Below are 18,584 nucleotides of genomic sequence, written 5' to 3'. Positions count from 1 at the left end.
GCCAAGGCTAAGCACGGAGACTTTTCAAGAACGGCAAGACGGGCTGTCGTCAGAGGGCCCGCACCAAGTACATGTGTACAGCTGGGATGTAGCGAGACTTTGCTGCTGGTCTACTTTGGCCCGCCGATCACCGCGATTGCGGTACTCGGTACCCTGAGCTGGGTGGTCTCGCAGCTTCTTTCAGGTTCTCTCCTGTAGGCCGTTTGTCTTTTTCTGGTCTGTCCAGCCAAAATCTGGAGTCAGCCAGCCGGTTCGCGGGTCTGATTGGGTGGAAGGGCGTTCTGGTAGGGCCCGCTACCGTCATCCCCGCTCCCGATGCAGGCCTCGATCCACAGGGTGAGTTGGGTGCCACCTTTCTTAGGGACTAGGGATTAGGGACTAGGTAGACCCTGGATCAGCGTTGATGAGAAGCGAGTCCCCCGATCGCTGTGTTTTCTCCACCAAGCTCGAGATCGGGCGTCGTGTATGAGCAATCTGATCCTACTACACAATTCAGAGATGCAGAGCGCGAGAAGACGAACAGAGACTGACTGCACCATGGCGCCACACTCGGCTTCCTGCCCATCACCGCAATTCCACCCTACTATTGGTGGTATTGATTCTTCGCCGCACCCATCCTGCCATCTCGATGCCATCTCCCGAGGTAGTTGCTATCGTCATTCCTGGACATCAGATGCATCAGCTTTTTCCCATCGCCTACATCTTGCTTCTCTCACAATCAGCCTCGCGGTCCTTGTCGTCAACACCCTATTTTATTCACCACCACATTGCATGCCCTCCACGCTGCCATACCCACGTACAGCGTCAATCTTTTTCGGTCCAATATCTTTGCTTGACCACTGGGGTTTGACCTGACCACGGACTTGCCACTCCACTAGGAATGTCCATCCTCTGAATACATCCTTATTGACGATAGTTTCTGATTTGATCACATCTCTCTCAGAGAGCCACCGGAGTTGATCACAAAGCTAGTTTGTTACGAGAAGAGTCAAGTATGTCTCGTGTAGTTTTCTCCTATCTGCTTTTGCTTTTATGTCCACACATGCGATGAACAAGTCTATCAGTATCGGCTGGTCTCGCATTTTCCTACGCGCCTCAAGTTTATCTTGAACAGCTCTCTCCTCGGACAACTCGACAACCCCTGTCCCCCAAGGCTCTTTTGCCGGGCCAGTCGGCTGTCGAACTATGTTCACATATTATTCTCTCTTGTTTTGTTGTCTTTTGCTCATTTTCCTTTCTATAACTAACTTGTAATGCGGCCTTCAGGCTCTTTTGCTATACATCTCTGTCATCCAGTCCGCTAAAGTGGCGGACTGACCTTACGATTCCAGGTCTTGTAGATCGCGCATATGCGACTATGGCGGACCCGAAGAACAAATCAGCGGGCTCCCAGCCACCGCCTACACCCGAGATAACTTACAAGAACCCCAGGAGGACATCTCCAGAAAACTCAATCACATTGCGACATCACCGCATGGCACGGGAAGCTTCGAAGCGCCCTTCGCCTATCGGAAACGACGCCGGAGCACCACCACAGAAGTCCACGAGAAGATATTCTTCCAACGAATCCCAGCAAACAGGAATGAGCGATCCGACGCGATGGTTTGACCAGTCAAACACGAACCCGGCTGCGGCATTCGACTCGTCAATGGATATTGACCCGCCGTTCTTTCAGCGCGAGTCGGACGAATCGAACGAAGAGGGCATCAAGTACCCAATCCCATCACAAAGTCCGGCCTACAAATTTGTGCAAAATCGCAATCTTGCCAACTCGATAAGGCCTGGCCTCACCCACCAGAGCAGCAGTGCAGATGATTATCGAAGTGTTATCGATGATCTCACCATCGAGAACAGAAGGTTAAGAGATGAGCTGAAGCGATATAAACAGATGGGTCCAGACTCGCTACGACGCGAAAAGCTGTTTGAAGTCAAGGTGCATGGTTTACCAAGCCGCAGGAAGAGGGAGCTTGAGGCTGCATTGAGAGATTTTACCACGAGCCTGGATGGCTCCAGCGTCGGTGCTTCATCACGTCGGAAAACGCAGAAGAGCAAAGGCAAAGGCCTTCACTCATCCAAGCATGCATCCTCGTCATCAGACTCGAATAGTCGCCCAGGGGCGATGCAGACCGACTCAGCTTACGCATCCATGTCAACCGGCCAAAGCTCAAGTGCCCCTTCGCTGCCAGGTCGCCTTAACCAACAAAGCTCGAATCAAACTGTGGAAGGATACTTGTGCGACGTACCCGAGGGTCTCTGGCCACGTTCGGCCATTGTTACGGAGAAGGAGAAGAAGAAATTGGTCGTTCGACGATTGGAGCAAATCTTTACCGGGAAGGGCCTAGCCACGCCCCAACAGCCACCTTCAATTCCGACAATGCCGCCGGCTATCCCCGAGAGTGTCGAGATGCCTGCAGCTGCAGACAAACGTTTAGCAGTGTCAGGGGCAAGCAGGGAGGCCCAAATCTTGCCACGCAGTGGAGAGAAAGAGAGCCACTCGCACTCGAACTCTAATGAAGACTCCTCACGCGACAACCGCAGTGGTGATGGTGGGTCGCACGACGTTTCACCGCCCAACGAGTCGACACCGGACCAGCGTGCTACCATACCCCGCGACTTGGACCCTGACCGACCGCAAATACCGTCGGAGAACATGGAATACATACGTCACCTGGGCTTGGCAGCACCCCAGAAGCAGCAATATTCTGCAACGGACGTTGCGACAGAAGCGGAAGGCTGGGTCTATCTCAACTTGCTATGCGACTTGGCGCAGCTTCACATTTTCAATGTGACGCCTGACTTCATTCGTAGCGCCGTGCTGGAGAGAAGTGAGAAATTCCAACTTTCACCGGATGGCCGCAAAATCCGGTGGAGAGGTGGCGACCAAGGGACTAAATTCAGCAGCGAGAGCAGTGGTGATAATTCGCAGCGCGAAAACACGAGCGACGACACGGACGGGTCCAATGACCAGAACCAACGTAAGAAGATGAGGACGCAGACATCAGCCGGCATTGACGTCATATTATCCGAACCCGCCAAATTTGGACCCCAGATGTCCAATTCATCAGCTGACAGCTTCCACTACAAGCCATTGTTTGTGCACCAGCAAAGATCCTCTTCGGATGAACAACCATCATTGGCGGGAGATGATAGCGAGTCGTCATACGACCGACCGACGCAGAGTAATTTGGGCATCACGGCCAGATGGAACAACAGCGGCGTATCCTCTGGCCCTATTCAGCGAAAGCGACGCCGTGACGGTGCCATCATCTATTACACGGGTGCCCCATTCTGCACAGATTTATCGGGCGATTTTGGCGACACCTCCCCCAATTCTTCCGACTCGTCGCTAGAGGTTTCGACGTCACCTAGGGTCGATATCATTGGCCCAGAGTTTAAACGGACCCCTTCCGGATCGTCGATCCCCTTCAAGCCGCTTAGCAGCCTTGTGTCACACCACGCCATGATGGATCTCGATTTCGTACCTCCAGGGCTCTCACCCAACGAAGATGAGGACCCTGAGGATATGCAAGTGGAATTCCCCTGGTCTGACTCCCAGCAAGCAGCACGCCTCGTCAATTTCGAGGCTAGCGGCTTGGGTGGCATCACACCCGACGATCATTTCGTCGTTGTTGTGGAAACACACAGACCCAAGACCCAAAAGTCCAGTCTGCACTCCTCGACGTCCAAGCGTGAGGATTCGGTTGAGTCCAAGGAGACGGCCGACTCGGTTGTTTCTCGATTGGCCACCATGAGCACCCGATCCCCGATGTTGAAGCCAAAGTCGACCAAAGCGAGGGCCTCCAACCTTGGAATCAAATATGTGGCCGGTGACATGCGCCGACTGCCGCCTGTTCCCCCTCCCGCCGGCAACTTTCTTTTTCGGGTCCTCGGATTCTGTCTCCGATTCGGAGGACTCTGGTAGTGTGTTTGAAATGGGAGGCGTGGCCCCCAGTAGCCGCCGGTCGTACGTTCGATCTCGTGCGCGCATGTCGATCAAGGATGTCGGGATGACGAACAATGGGGATGAGGACGAGGAGTCGGACGACGAAGCCGGGTTTGGCGAGACTGGGGACTCGTCGCCGGATCAGGGGCAGAGCCCACCGGTGCTCTCCAACACAGAGGCCCGTCCGACTTATCCAAGATGACGACGGGCAGTTCGGTCGCCACCGCGGGCGGAGCCGTTAGTCACGGATACAGCAGCGCGAATGACGTTTGAGCGCCACCAATGTGTCTCATCAAAACATCCATACCTACGGACAACAGTGCATGTTGTCTTTTAACGCATTTTACGGACTCTTTCTTTCGGGATTGATATTTTGTTATTTTTATTTTGGCGTTCTTGGAAGCGGCCAGCGCATGATGATATCCTCCATTTTGTTATCGCAATTCGGCGTCATTAATCGGCCACAATCCATTTGTCTTCGAAAACGTCGCATGAGGACCCAGTCAACATTGATTCATTAATGAGAAAGAGCATTTGGGATTTGGCAATTGCATTGGGTCGGAGTTTTCCAGGAAAGGAACTAAGCATATTGCTACATTAAGTTATTGTATTATCTTGTGAGACGCGGGGGCAGACTCATAGCTAGCAAGGCTCTTGAAATATTAGTTTTGAGCATGATACCTTTTCCGTATATGTAGGAGTTACGAGGATGTGCCAGAGAGCAATGCATATACGGGTATGGACACTGAACGTCCTGAAAAGTTGAAATCAAACATCATCAAGATACCAATTCATACGTATTTGCGCTCTGGGAAATGTAACTGTGAATGTATGTGTATTTCATATAAGAAACCCCGGGTTTGATACCCAGGAGAAGAAGGAGTCTACCTCCGTGAATCCAATGGTTGTAACTCCTGGATTGACAGTTTCTTAGGTTTTGGTTAATCACGACAGCGGAATATGCCGACGCGGCTCCATCTGCGTCGTTATATAGAAGTCTCCTACCTACATACGTCCTACACTCCAGCAGTGTCTCACCCGAATGACAGTCTTAGCCACATTGCATTTCATGTCTAGGTGTGATAACCCATCACATTTGACTAATCTAAATATCCTCTTTAATTCTTTCTAGTACTAGTTAAGTTAAGTATAGGCTACCTTTATAACTTAATTATATAGAATATAATTAATATTAAAACTTTAAGATATGTTAAAACTTTAAATACCCTTAAATAAACTATAATTTCTTATTTTTCTACCTTTTTTATTAAATAACTTAATAATTAATAAAGCTATAAATAAAAATTAAATACTTTTTTTTAAAATTCTTTTAATAAAGTATTTAATAAATTTTAATTTATATTTATATCTATTTTATTTAATTAATTAATAATTGAAATATCTATTAAATATAAAAAAAGAAGAAAATATATTTTTAAAAAAAAATTTAAAATATTTTTATAGGTAGAAAAGTATTATTTTATAATATATTTAATTTAATAAAATAAATATAAATATTAAATTATTATTATTAAATACTTTATTAAAAGGCTGTTACGACCCGACCCAACCCTGCGGCCAGTACCCGTCATCCGGCACGGAACTACGATAACCCGGGTACGTACCCCACGGGACAGCGCTTACAATGACAAGACCCGCCGAGAAGCCATCGTCCCGAAACAACCACCAGCACGACGACCAATGCCCGAAGCGACGGCACGGCTAGACAGTACCCAGGGGGTAGTACGAACGGAGACAGCACCGGAAGGCTAGCACGCAATGGACAGTGCACCCAAGTCACGTGATGAGGAGCGACCGGATCACGACGCTCCCAGCGAGTCTGGAGCGACGGGATCACGGTGATCCAAGTGAGCCAGCGGACAGGATCACCAACCGACAGCGTGATCCAAGGAGAATCAGTGAAGGAGAGATTGGATATATAACCACGAACGTTTCCTATGTATTTCATATAGACACTCTCTACTTCAGTGATCAATCTAAGCATCAATCTTACCCATTGGTGAGGCACATTGCCTTAACGACCTATTGCACCCTCAGTCAAAGTTCTACGATCAGTTAAGGGATATTGCCCATTGTATCAGAAGACGGAGTCTTCTGCACGTTCAAGTACTCTCTCGTCTAAGCCAACATAAACCCCAGTACGCCTACTAGGTTTCTTTGGACACCCGATAGCCGTTCGTTACATTTTGATCACTCTTGTTCTTGCGAGTCACTACCTGGACCCCTGAGCAATATCCCACAGGAACATCATGGCATCCCAGGTCCCAACCAACGGCGGAACCCCTCGACAGGGCAACCCGAGCAACCCTACGGGAGGACCCGACGTCCTCGCCATGATCCGACAACTTCAGGAACGGATCAACGAACTCGCCGCCGACAATGAACAACTTACGGACCAGGTCACGGCTATGCCCCCTCGCAGCGTTCGACGCCCTGGGCATAGGCTGGCACCTCCCCAGACCTACGACGGGAAGGAAGGAACCGTCCACGGATTCCTAACCCAGATGAAAGCGTACCTACGACACTACGCCGAAGAATTCGAGTCCGAGCCAGACAGAATTCTGTGCGCCGCCGGTTACCTCAAGGGAGACGCCCTCGCATGGTTTGAGCCCATCATGCGAAACTTCCTCGACAACCCCCTTGAAGATGAACAAGAAGACTACACGCGCACCATCTTCCGTCACTACACCAGTTTCGAAAACAAGCTGAAGGCTACGTTCGGGAACCCCGACGAGGCCCGGACCGCTGAACGACAACTCATGCAACTCAAGCAGAAGGGATCGGCCTCTGCATATGCAGCCAAGTTCAAGCAAGTATCCTCTCGAACGGAGTGGAGCGATGACGATGCCTTGATGACACTCTTCTACGCAGGACTGCGAGAAGACGTCAAAGACGAAGTCAGCCGGGAAGACCGCCCCGACGACTTCGACAAGTACGTGGAAAAGGTAGTCAAGATTGACAACCGCCTGTACGAACGACGACTCGAGAAGCAGGGCAACCGCGCCCCGCGAGCAGACAACAAACCTCGAGCCAACCACGGACGACCTGTCCAGAGGACATGGAAAAAGACGTCCTATGGATCCCACAGCGGACCCATGGACCTCGACGCCACCCAACGGGATGGCAAGGATGGCCGAAAGAAGGTCACCTGCTACAACTGTGGAAAGGACGGGCACTTCGCCCGCGACTGCCGCAGCCCGAAGAAGGCATTCCGACAAGTCCCCGAAGGACGACACGTCAACGCCACCAGTGGAGAACCAGCCCCAGCAGCTATTAACGGAAGGAGCGCCAACAACACGCCCGACGTGCCACACGGCAGCCTATCCTGGACAGCCTGCTACGATGACGGTTGCAACACCCACCTGGCGGATAAAGAGGGAACCGGATGGTTTCCCAAGCCCCCGAAGAGCAAGGGCAAGGCGACGCGAGAACTCGCCATGACCCGACAGGAACTCACCACTGAACTCACGGGTTACGACTCAACCAGCGAAGAATCCGAGGTAGGAGAACCCATGGGCCACGAGCAACTCGTTGGCATGCCCATGAACGACCTCGTCGAAGAAATCGCAAAGCCCCGAGACCTGGAAGAGGACGGATGGCTTGCCATTCCTGGCACCCCGTCCCCTGACTCTAGGAAGCTACGACAAACCCTTATCATGTACGGGTTTGGACAAGGAATCAAGGGCAACTACGCGGTAGGCGATGATCGCCGAATCGCCCCTACCGACGAAGCCCATTTCACCCTCTCATGGATCTCGTGCATCCATGACGCATGCACGGAGCAACTCGCGGAAAAACTCGAGAACGATTGGTTCCCGCGAAGGATTGGCAGAAGGCCGATCCCACAACCACACCCAGATCATCTGATTGGAAAGATCAAGACAACTATACCCGATGGACGACGCGCGTACCTGTTGGTACAAGAAGATCCTCAGTGGCCACGACGGTGCCACCTGCAGGGCCAAGATTGGACCCTTTGCAGGGAGGACCGATGCCTCGTCCATGCATGGGAAAAGCCCAGAGCCCTGAGAAGGCTGCAGACCAATGGCCCTCGCGAACCACAATACACCCCGAGGATGACTACTGCGCCTTTCAACGTCTACGAGACGTACGACCAGCGGCCCGATGAGACCGAGGACCTCCGAAACCGCAACTTCCTCACCACCGAGGGACGAACCGTCACAACCGACCGTCATGTGGGAAGCCGGATCAACGACAACGGAGAAGTCACCCTCCTACATTGGAGAAGAAACGAATTAAGGTTCATCCGTGAACCCGAGTCCCAGACACAAGGACCAGCGAGAATCACCGGACCAGAACCTACACCACCACCAGCGTACTCATCGACGCCCACGCTCACCTTAGCCCAGCGAGCGACTCTGCGCCGACAACAAGGGATGCAAGGAAACCCCGGTCGCAGAAGGCAACAATCGGGAAACGAGTACCGCCGGCTGTAGTGGGACAACACCCGACGGGACAAGACAGGTCCCTGTGTGCCACAGCGGATGGACAAGACATCCACGAGCACATCGTACTGTTGGTAGACATCAAAGGAGTCACCATCAGAGCGCTACTCGATAGCGGAGCGCAAGGAAACTACATTTCACCACGAATCGTCAACAGCCTGCAGTTGAACTGGCAAGAAAAGGACGCCCCATACCGACTCAGGACCGTCGATGGAGGACTCATGACGTACGAAGATGGAGAAATCCGAAGGGAAGTCGCGAACCTTTCGGTCAACATCGGAGGACGTCATGAACGAATCACGTGTGACATCACGGACGTCGCAGGATACGACGTGATTTTGGGGATACCCTGGTTGCGGGTGAGCAATCCCAGAGTCAACTGGAGGACAGGCCAACTTCAGTGGGATACGCCAGGAAGAGGTTTAGTCGAAGGGCAGCGATCCAGAAAGCGATCCCCCAGCAAACCTAAGGTCCTTAGAGCATATGTCATCGCCAAGGAGCCAAAGCCGGATGTTACAACAACAGTACCAGAAGAGTACCGGCAATTCGAAGACCTCTTTAGTGGGAAACTGAAGACAGGCTTACCGCCTCACACACGGTGGGATCATGAGATACCCCTCAAGGATGGGAAGGAACCCCCATTCATGCCCATATACAAACTCAACCAGGAGCACGAAGCAGTCCTGAAGGAGTACATCACGGAGAACCTCGAGAAAGGAGTCATACGACCCTCGACATCGCCAGCAGGCTTCCCCATCCTCTTCGTACCAAAAAAGAGCAAAGACGGGAAACCTAAGTGGCGCATGTGCATCGACTACCGCAAGCTCAACGAAATCACCATCAAGAACCGGTACCCCCTGCCTTTGATCAGCGATCTACGAGACAAGCTGCTGCGCGCCAAGATCTTTACAGCACTTGATCTACCCAATGCGTACAACCTGATCCGCATAAAGGAAGGAGAAGAATGGAAAACCGCGTTCCGAACCAAGTATGGCCATTTCGAGTACCAAGCAATGCCGTTCGGCCTGACGAACGCCCCGGCTAGCTTTCAAGCGATGATCAACCACGTCCTACGAGAATACCTCGACAAGTTTGTCGTGGTCTACCTCGACGACATCCTAATCTACTCCGAGAATGAGGAACAACACCGAGAACACGTAAAGCTAGTACTCCAGAAGCTACGAGACGCAGATCTACTGGTCAACCCAGAGAAGAGCGAGTTCCACAAGACAACGGTCACATTCGTGGGATACGTCGTGTCCCCCGGTGAGATCCGAATGGAACCTTCGAAAATCACAGCAGTCAAGGAGTGGCCCACGCCCACAAGCGCTACCGAAGTCAGATCCTTCTTAGGACTAGCCAACTATTACCGGATATTTGTCCCCGGATTTGGCAGGTTAGCGACACCCTTGACGAACCTGACGAAGAAGGACGAACCATTCCGATGGACCGATAAGGAAGCAGAAGCCTTCCAAGCCATAAAAGAACGGATCGTCAACGAACCAGTGCTTCGCGTGGCAGACCCCGCGAAACCCTTCGAAGTCGAAACCGACGCATCGGACTATGCGATCGGAGGCCAGCTGAGCCAGCGAGACGACAACGGGAAATTGCACCCCGTCGCATTCTTCTCGAAGAAATTGAATGGACCAGAGCTCAACTACCAGATACACGATAAAGAGCTAATGGCCATTATCAAAGCCTTCGAAGAATGGAGACACTACCTCAGCGGAACGAAAGACCCTGTGAAGGTCTACACCGACCATAAAAACCTCACCACGTTCACCACCACAAAGGAGCTGAACAAACGACAAGTACGATGGTCCGAATTTCTATCAGAATTCAACTTCGTCATCACTTACCGCAAGGGTAGCGAGAACGGAAGGGCCGATGCCCTAAGCCGACGACCAGACCATCAAGAGGAAGTCCCGCCAGAGACCCGGACTATCCTCATGCAGGATAACGATGGCAACCTCGTACCATCACGACACCTACATACAACCAACCACGTCCAGCATGACGACAAGTGGGTTGCGCGCTTCAGGGGATGCCACGAGCAGATGGACACAGCCACCCTACGACCACCGTACGGAGTATCGAGAAACGGGCTAGTATACTATCAAGGCAAGATCCTCATCCCCGAACAACACCAGCAGGAATTCATCCAGGAATTCCACGCACACCCCGCGCACGGACACCAGGGAGTGTTCAAGACGTGGAAACGGATCACACGGCTGTTCAACTGCGAGAAGTTGAAAGACCAGGTCACAAAGGCCATCAGCGAATGCGACCTTTGCAACAAAGCCAAGGCCGCACGACACCGACCATATGGGGAACTGCAACCCATACCACCACCAGACAGGGCGTGGAAAACCATCGCACTTGACTTCGTCGTCAAGCTACCCCTGTCAACAGAACCATTGACTAAGGTCGAATACGACAGTATACTGGTAATCACGGACAAACTCACGAAGTATACCTACTTCCTCCCGTACAAGGAGTCCAGTGACACCAGCGACCTTGCATACACATTCCTCAGAACCATCGTCAGCCAGCACGGGCTACCGGAAACGGTCATTTCCGATCGAGATAAGCTGTTCACCGCCAAGTTCTGGAAGTCACTCATGGCACAGCTAGGCGTGAAGCACAAACTATCCACAGCCTATCACCCCCAAACAGACGGACAAACCGAACGCATGAACCAGACCCTGGAACAGTACCTACGATGCTACGTCAACCATGAGCAAGACAATTGGGTAACGTTGCTACCCATGGCGCAGTTTGCGTACAACAGCGCAGACAACGAAACCACGCGCATTTCACCATTTCGAGCGAACTACGGGTACGACCCAGAGATCACCAGACAACCCCTGGAAGGAGAGCTAGCACCAGTCGCGACCATACAAGTCGAGAAACTGAAAGAACTACAGACTGCTCTGCAACAAGACCTCACCTTTCTTCAGGAACGAATGAAGAAATACGCCAACAAAACAAGGTTGAAGGGACCAACCTTTGGAGAGGGAGAAAAAGTTTACCTCCTACGACGCAACATCAAAACTAAGCGACCCAGCGACAAACTAGACTTCAAAAAGATCGGACCATTCAAAATCGCAGAAGTCATTTCAGAAACCAACTATCGACTATCACTACCCAAGACAATGCGGATACACCCCATATTTCATATTTCACTACTCGAACCAGCCCCCAAAAACTCGAAAACCGACACACAGCTAGAAGTCGAAACAGATCAGCACGAGTATGAAGTCGAAAAGATTATCGGCAAACGAAAGAAGGGACGAGGCCTCCAGTACCTCGTCCAGTGGAAAGGCTACCCACCAGAAGATAACACCTGGGAACCTAAGAAACACCTGGCGAACGCCGCTGAGGAACTTCGGGAGTTCGAACAGAAGGGCCCTCGACCAACGGACCAAGGTCACCAAGGTCGCCTAGACCAAGGGCCGACCAGTCCACGTTAGCCGGAACGCCCATGTGCTGAAGGTCGCCAACAAGGCACCCCTCGTGGCCATCCAGAGCAAGCAAAACTTCGTCCTCAGTGTCCAACTCCTGCATTCCGCGCTCAAACAAATCAGCGCCACGCTCTTTCACCTTGCGTCGAATCTTCCGGATGCGCGACAAACGACCAGCCGCCTCGGCCAGCTGGGACTGCAGCCTCGCCAGCTCGGTATGAAGCGACAAGAGTTTTTCGCTCGCCTCCTCCTCGTCTTCGTCCAGCTTCCGTTGCTGAGCTAGCACCTTCTCTAGAGAAGAAGCCACCAAGACCCCGTCACAAGGACGCCCACGACTGACGCACTCCTCACAACGAGAAGAACGCTCCGCGATCTTGCAGTTCTTCTTCTTGTTCTTAAAGCAGTAAGAACAAGGCATATCGGCAGTACGACCGTTGAGAGCAATATATTCCTGAAGAGAAGACCGCTCGCGAGTCTTCTTGGATTTCGATTTTTCAATACGATCTGGCATGATGAGCGCACATCACAATAAAAACAAAGAAGGGAAGAAACTTACAACACTCCGACACGGCGGCACGACCCAGTACTTATGACCAAACTGCTTTGGGGACAAAGCAAGTAGGGGAGGGAGGATAGTGTTACGACCCGACCCAACCCTGCGGCCAGTACCCGTCATCCGGCACGGAACTACGATAACCCGGGTACGTACCCCACGGGACAGCGCTTACAATGACAAGACCCGCCGAGAAGCCATCGTCCCGAAACAACCACCAGCACGACGACCAATGCCCGAAGCGACGGCACGGCTAGACAGTACCCAGGGGGTAGTACGAACGGAGACAGCACCGGAAGGCTAGCACGCAATGGACAGTGCACCCAAGTCACGTGATGAGGAGCGACCGGATCACGACGCTCCCAGCGAGTCTGGAGCGACGGGATCACGGTGATCCAAGTGAGCCAGCGGACAGGATCACCAACCGACAGCGTGATCCAAGGAGAATCAGTGAAGGAGAGATTGGATATATAACCACGAACGTTTCCTATGTATTTCATATAGACACTCTCTACTTCAGTGATCAATCTAAGCATCAATCTTACCCATTGGTGAGGCACATTGCCTTAACGACCTATTGCACCCTCAGTCAAAGTTCTACGATCAGTTAAGGGATATTGCCCATTGTATCAGAAGACGGAGTCTTCTGCACGTTCAAGTACTCTCTCGTCTAAGCCAACATAAACCCCAGTACGCCTACTAGGTTTCTTTGGACACCCGATAGCCGTTCGTTACAAAGGCCTTTAAAATAATATATAACTTATATTTATAGCCTTATTAATTAATAATTTATTTAATTAAAAAAAATAAGAAAAATAAGTAAAAGCTCTAAATCGTACCTAAATAGGGTGTCCTAGAATTATAGCGTGTCCTAAGGTTTTAGCGCTAACTGTATTCTATACAGTCAGGTCGCAAAGGTGGCCCGTGCTTGACCTGACCAGTACCTCCCAATCGATGCTGAAGTCCAGAACTCATTTCTTTAGTTCTATCTGTACCAATGCAATCTTGACAACATTACAGTGTCGCTGCCGACGGTGCAAAGTGCATCTCGCTGTCAAAGTCGGTTGACGGACGATTTGGGGTGCTACGAAAGATCCCGCCGATAGTTGCATTGGTCTGGTTGGTCGAACATCAGCCGTGAATGCGGACAGAAACGACTACAAGAAGCGCATTCAAGCCGGCCAATTCGCCAGCATCGAGAACAGCGCCGCGACACTAAATGTTTTCCTGAATTGCGCCAGCACACAGCGAAGAATGGGGCCGAGGATCGGGGAATAGCGATGGCGCCCGAAGCGTAGCGGTACCTGACTAAACGAAGGCCCGACGGCCTGACGAAGAGGAAGAGGAATGTTGTGAGAGCTTGTATGGTTGGGCATCGAAGGTTGACCTGCTCCCCGTGAAAAGAGACAAAAGAACAACCAATGGCAGCGCTCGGTAGCATAATAAGATCGTCACACAGAGCGTCGACGATATCTTGATGCGCCGGGACTCAGTCGATGCCTTTGAAGGACGCTTTGAAGGACATATGTTGTCAATGGCGGCTTCATCCCCTTTCGACTTCCACTGTCAGTTCCTCAGGAGAAAAAAGATATCCTCTAACTGTTTCCTGCAGGTGTGCCAAAGCTTTGGTGCACATTTGGCTTCAATGTCGTTTCTGCATCCGCTCTTCGGGCCAGGAGATTCTCAGGGATGAATGATGGAAATAACCACGTGCTAGACCTCAATATGAGGAGTCGATTGTTTGCTTCAAGCAAACACAAGCAAAGCACCAAGTGTATTGCTATACCACGTTACGCACACCAGAGTATCGTAGCAGGGCCAGTGCATCGCAACGGCTGCTCACAGCCAGTGTATGAAAGGTCACATCAGCTGCTGTACAGCCTGTCACATCTTCATACAATACATACTCCTTTAATCTTCTCTTCTTAGGGCATTATGCCTGCATACCGTACCAGGTATCTTCATGTGATCCCTTTAAGCCTCTCTCTCGCTTTAAGCCTCTCTTCTCCTCTCATTGACAACACACACGCCTGATTAGTTCGAACCACCATCACCAGCAGCCGGAGAACACCAGCACCAGCACTAGCAACACGTTGCAGAACATATAACACATAAGATAAGAGCGTACAGCCTAGCTAAAGACACCAGAGGCCCTACTAGCTAGCCGTTCAACCTCCTCACAGAACAGACTGATCTCAGACGGGAGCGCACAGGAACGTGGCTGATTCAGAACACTAGGTCGAAGGCCGATACAACACGTACACAACCTGATAATAAGAAATTTATTTAAGATTGATTCACAAAGTAGCGGTGCTATGTTTCCCGGTATGGCGCTCTCAGATAGATAAGAAGGTATGTTGTGATCCATGGGTGCAGGGGAGCTGATGTATATTCCACCAATCTGCTGCTGGACATTATTTGTTCTTTGTAGCAATATCACTCCTTAATATTTGTTTGCCTCCCCAACCCCATTAAAGATCCCTTCTTATGGCATATTCGTATTGCGCGTCTCAACCTTCGAGCCTTGTAAAGTCTCAGGCGTGTTGCCCTTCGCCATTGGCCAATCATGTTGACGCGCCAAGTGCAGAGACGCGATTAGCGGCAGAAGAAACACCATTCGCCCAAATTTTCGAGGGCGCGAACAAGGAACTACCGTCACGGAAGAAATACACTTATCGCTGGCAATGCTGCCAGTGTGGTACTTCAGGGATGAAGATGACCACAGAAGACTGCGTCGCCTGCGGAACGACGCGATGCGCCTATTGCTCGACCGAGCGAGTCATGGTACGAGGAGTTTGGGGTATGTCTTCGGATACGCTTGGTGTGGACGACGCGCATGTTCAAGACGGGACCACGTAAATCCAACCTGCCACCTCTCCGCGGTGTGGCCTAGAAACGCCCCCGGAGGCGGCTAGGAGCAGGCAATGGTTCGAAGGGTTCATTCACAATACGTTTACCGTTGACGCCTTGTTGCGGTACAACGACTCCCGACGAAGGCTCACATTCCCTCTTTCGACATACCAGCTACCTATCATCGATGCCAGCCTAACTTTCACTCCCTTACCAACGCCACTCGTGACCTGTCGCCTATTACACGTTATCTACCGACACCAGTTCCATTTCTCCTACCCGAAAAAGACCGACCAACAACTGTCTTGTTTCGAAACATCGATATCTTAGATACCAGGTGTATTGCTATATTTTTTCGGGATCTCAAGTTTTGTGATAGGGTCAATGTCTTTTCAAGGGTTAGGCCTCCAAACAGACAAAGAATTGATCATCATCATCATGTTCACGGCCTCCTCTCTGGCGAAAAAGGCCACTAATTCCGTATATCAATCTTCCCAGAATCCAGCTGACCTGCACCCTATTCGAGACCTATCAATAGCTATCGGCTAAGTGATTTTATTCGAGACTGGGAGCTGCTGATGTGCCTGACTATGTGTCTATGCCTCGATGACCGGCTCAGCATGCATATCGCCGCGAATAGCGTGTCTAGCGATTATATACGTATTCCTCGCAAGTTGCCTGATCATGGCTGCGTATCGCCCGTTGAAAACCCTATCTAACACGAGCCATATGATTGCTTGGATCGCCAGTAGGCACCCAATCAATGCTACCGGCGTCTCTGGCAATGGCAAGAACCCTGGCCTGGTACTCATAAAAGCTGCACCGAGAGTAAAGGGCAATGAGTGCTGGAGCCTGTTAGCCAGAAACGCGCGATACTGTGAGCGGGAATGGTACAAATGTCACCCATGTCAATATCTTTACATCCTTTGCGGCGGCTGATTGCAGATTGGCCATTTCATTGCTCTCGTGGGATAGAAGATGACCGAGCTATCGATATATTAGTTGAATGTATATAAAGATCGAGTATCGGCATCATCGCGGTTGTGTGGGTAGTGGGAGTGAGGGATGCTGTCTCTTCTGGGGACCGTCTTACCTGGGTTGTGGTATTCATCAACTCGGAGTTGACTACATCCAGTTCCCTTAACAATCCAGACATGTGCTTGAAATTCTTCATAATGACATCCGCCTGACGCTTATTCATTCTCGTCATGTTGCGAAAATTACAGAAGCCGCCATCCGGCGCAACGAAACATGTCCAGGAGTTGACGCATTGATCAAGGCTTCGTTTCAATTTGGCGAGCAGCTGTATGACATCGTTTGTCCACTTCGAGTATTCTTGTCTTCCAATACGCCCCTCTTCTCCTTGTTGATAGAGGCTGCGGACGTGAATGTCACGCTGATACCCGATCAGCCGTCACTCATCACGAAAGGAGTTGGCAAAACCTACTGTGGCGTCAAAATCCGACAGGATATGAGATATGGTATTACTCCATTCTTTGTTAGCTTGTGTGCTGAAGACTTCCAGGGCTTTCAAGAAGTACTCCCGTGGCGTGATTTGAGGCCAGGCAAGCGGCATTCCGCTGAATGGATCTAATGTCACACGTGCCCTGTTGATTGCTTCCTTCTGTGGGTCGAGATCTTCTTCGACATTGATACCACCATCTTCGTAGTCGTTATAATTATCCAGGAACATATACGCATCCCATATATGAAGGTCTTGCCCGGTAACAAGACATGAAAGCTTCGACTGATGGATATACTTGTGTGATTGATAACTAGTGGGGTCAATTTGGGAGGGGCTTCGCAGGAATTGAATATTCTCGGCACTCCTCAACCCTCTGGAATCAAGAAGCCGCGCGCTCTTGGGGATATCTCTCAGTGCGTAGTAGGGCAAGTGAAATGACAATGCGTAAGTAAGCGGGCCATGCGTCTTGGTATAATGTCAGTTATTAGCCAGGCCGTCGAACATCTTAAGTTATTTACTCATAATGCCCTGGAATCAATAAAAACGACTTACGGGTATAGAAACATCAAAGGAAGCCTTGAAGGTAATAAAGTTAGATATGAATGTTCGCATGGCCGTGGCTTGGATAGGCGAGACGGTTGTTGCGAGAGCCCAAACAACACATTCGTCTGGATTCACGATGAAGCTGTGGACATGTTAGACGAGCACTGCCATCATTCAATAGAAACTGACACTAAGCGCCTCTCTGCGTCTGGAATGTCGTGTATCAGAGTACCGGAAATGACTTCGTCATGTCCCATTTTGCCATGTAGCGGCTTTGCGGGGTGGCTCATATCGTCAGAAGTGTGGCGTTCCAACTTGAATCGCTGCATCATATTTTAGTCTGCTTGTCAAAATGCAACGCCAGCTTCGAAGGTATGCGCTCTTACAGGTTTTAACAAGGCTTCATTCAGCTGGGTAATTGTTATGGGAGAACGGGGCTCCCGGGACCTCCCCGCCGAATCACAGTCGTGTATAATAGCCATGAGGCGGTTTGTGGCTTTGAATCTGAACTCTTCTTCAGTCCTCACGGAACGGCAGAATCCTAATATGGTTTTTGCGGCTTCGTTCGGCGTCTGATTGGGATCGTCTCCATTAGTAAAAAGTGTAATGTAGTCGGTTGTCAGGTTAATATCTGATATCGTGTCTATATAGACTTGGCGGTACCCTTCCAGTGGCTTTCTGACTTGTTCGAACTCCAGACACCATTCGTGGCACTCCCGTTTGTGGGGAGTTTCCATCGACACCGATGGCATACTGGCCATCCCTCCAAAGTTAGGAGCCAATAGGCCCCTTCAATAAATACTCGTTATCCACTGGCACAAGTATGATATCAGAGATCATATTTCAAGCTTGAAGAGCGGCTACTTTGCTAGAATTTATATCAACTATCAGGTCCCTTAGACCTAACGACTAATGAGCACCCAAGGATAGCTCGGGCGCACATCCTAGAATTTCCTGTCTGTCCGACAAATGGGATCTCTCTCATATATGACGATTGAAACCCGATCCTGCAGTGTCACAACGGTCTGGAGTGACAAGACTAGATTGGTGGTATAAAAAGCTGAGCGATCCCATGACTTCTTAGAAGCATAACGCGTGGCGTTTTGATATTCGATCACAGAGAATGGAATGACAGTATGCGAAGATTTGTCTAAGTAGCCTCACCTTTCCTGATTGGCTAGCATCAACAAATACGCCTCCAGACTGCTTAGATACCACGTGCAATGACGAAGGTACGGGTCGGAATTTCTTCAGAACGCTTTGCCTCGTTCAGCGACAG

At 50.7% G+C, this 18,584-nt stretch overlaps 5 protein-coding genes across 5 annotated transcripts; 3 read left to right on the top strand and 2 right to left on the bottom strand.

The window, feature by feature from the left end:
- Positions 1–1,357: 1,357 nt before the first annotated feature.
- Positions 1,358–3,922, top strand: PG998_006093 (uncharacterized protein; the record flags this gene model as incomplete). Its single annotated transcript, XM_066872911.1, has 1 exon — positions 1,358–3,922. The coding sequence occupies one exon, from the start codon at positions 1,358–1,360 to the stop codon at positions 3,920–3,922; it is 2,565 nt and encodes an 854-aa protein (XP_066733008.1).
- A 10-nt stretch (positions 3,923–3,932) lies between these two features.
- PG998_006092 (uncharacterized protein) lies at positions 3,933–4,145 on the top strand (the record flags this gene model as incomplete). Its single annotated transcript, XM_066872910.1, has 1 exon — positions 3,933–4,145. The coding sequence occupies one exon, from the start codon at positions 3,933–3,935 to the stop codon at positions 4,143–4,145; it is 213 nt and encodes a 70-aa protein (XP_066733007.1).
- Positions 4,146–7,401: 3,256 nt separating this feature from the next.
- Positions 7,402–8,093, top strand: PG998_006091 (uncharacterized protein; the record flags this gene model as incomplete). The annotated part of the gene is made up of 2 exons (XM_066872909.1): positions 7,402–7,881; positions 7,947–8,093. The coding sequence occupies 2 exons, from the start codon at positions 7,402–7,404 to the stop codon at positions 8,091–8,093; spliced, it is 627 nt and encodes a 208-aa protein (XP_066733006.1).
- Positions 8,094–12,013: 3,920 nt separating this feature from the next.
- PG998_006090 (uncharacterized protein) lies at positions 12,014–12,405 on the bottom strand (the record flags this gene model as incomplete). Its single annotated transcript, XM_066872908.1, has 2 exons — positions 12,014–12,185; positions 12,239–12,405. 2 exons carry the CDS (start codon positions 12,403–12,405, stop codon positions 12,014–12,016), a joined length of 339 nt encoding a protein of 112 aa, XP_066733005.1.
- Positions 12,406–16,152: 3,747 nt separating this feature from the next.
- PG998_006089 (uncharacterized protein) lies at positions 16,153–18,057 on the bottom strand (the record flags this gene model as incomplete). The annotated part of the gene is made up of 6 exons (XM_066872907.1): positions 16,153–16,284; positions 16,391–16,693; positions 16,745–17,227; positions 17,315–17,447; positions 17,495–17,628; positions 17,692–18,057. The coding sequence occupies 6 exons, from the start codon at positions 18,055–18,057 to the stop codon at positions 16,153–16,155; spliced, it is 1,551 nt and encodes a 516-aa protein (XP_066733004.1).
- Between the last annotated feature and the right edge of the window lie 527 nt (positions 18,058–18,584).

This window comes from Apiospora kogelbergensis (genome assembly GCF_038363985.1).
Source record: "Apiospora kogelbergensis strain CBS 113332 chromosome Unknown utg000003l_segment0_segment0, whole genome shotgun sequence".
NCBI lineage: Eukaryota > Fungi > Ascomycota > Sordariomycetes > Amphisphaeriales > Apiosporaceae > Apiospora > Apiospora kogelbergensis.
Note: the sequence above shows the minus strand (reverse complement) of the source record. Positions and strands in the feature narration are given on the sequence as shown.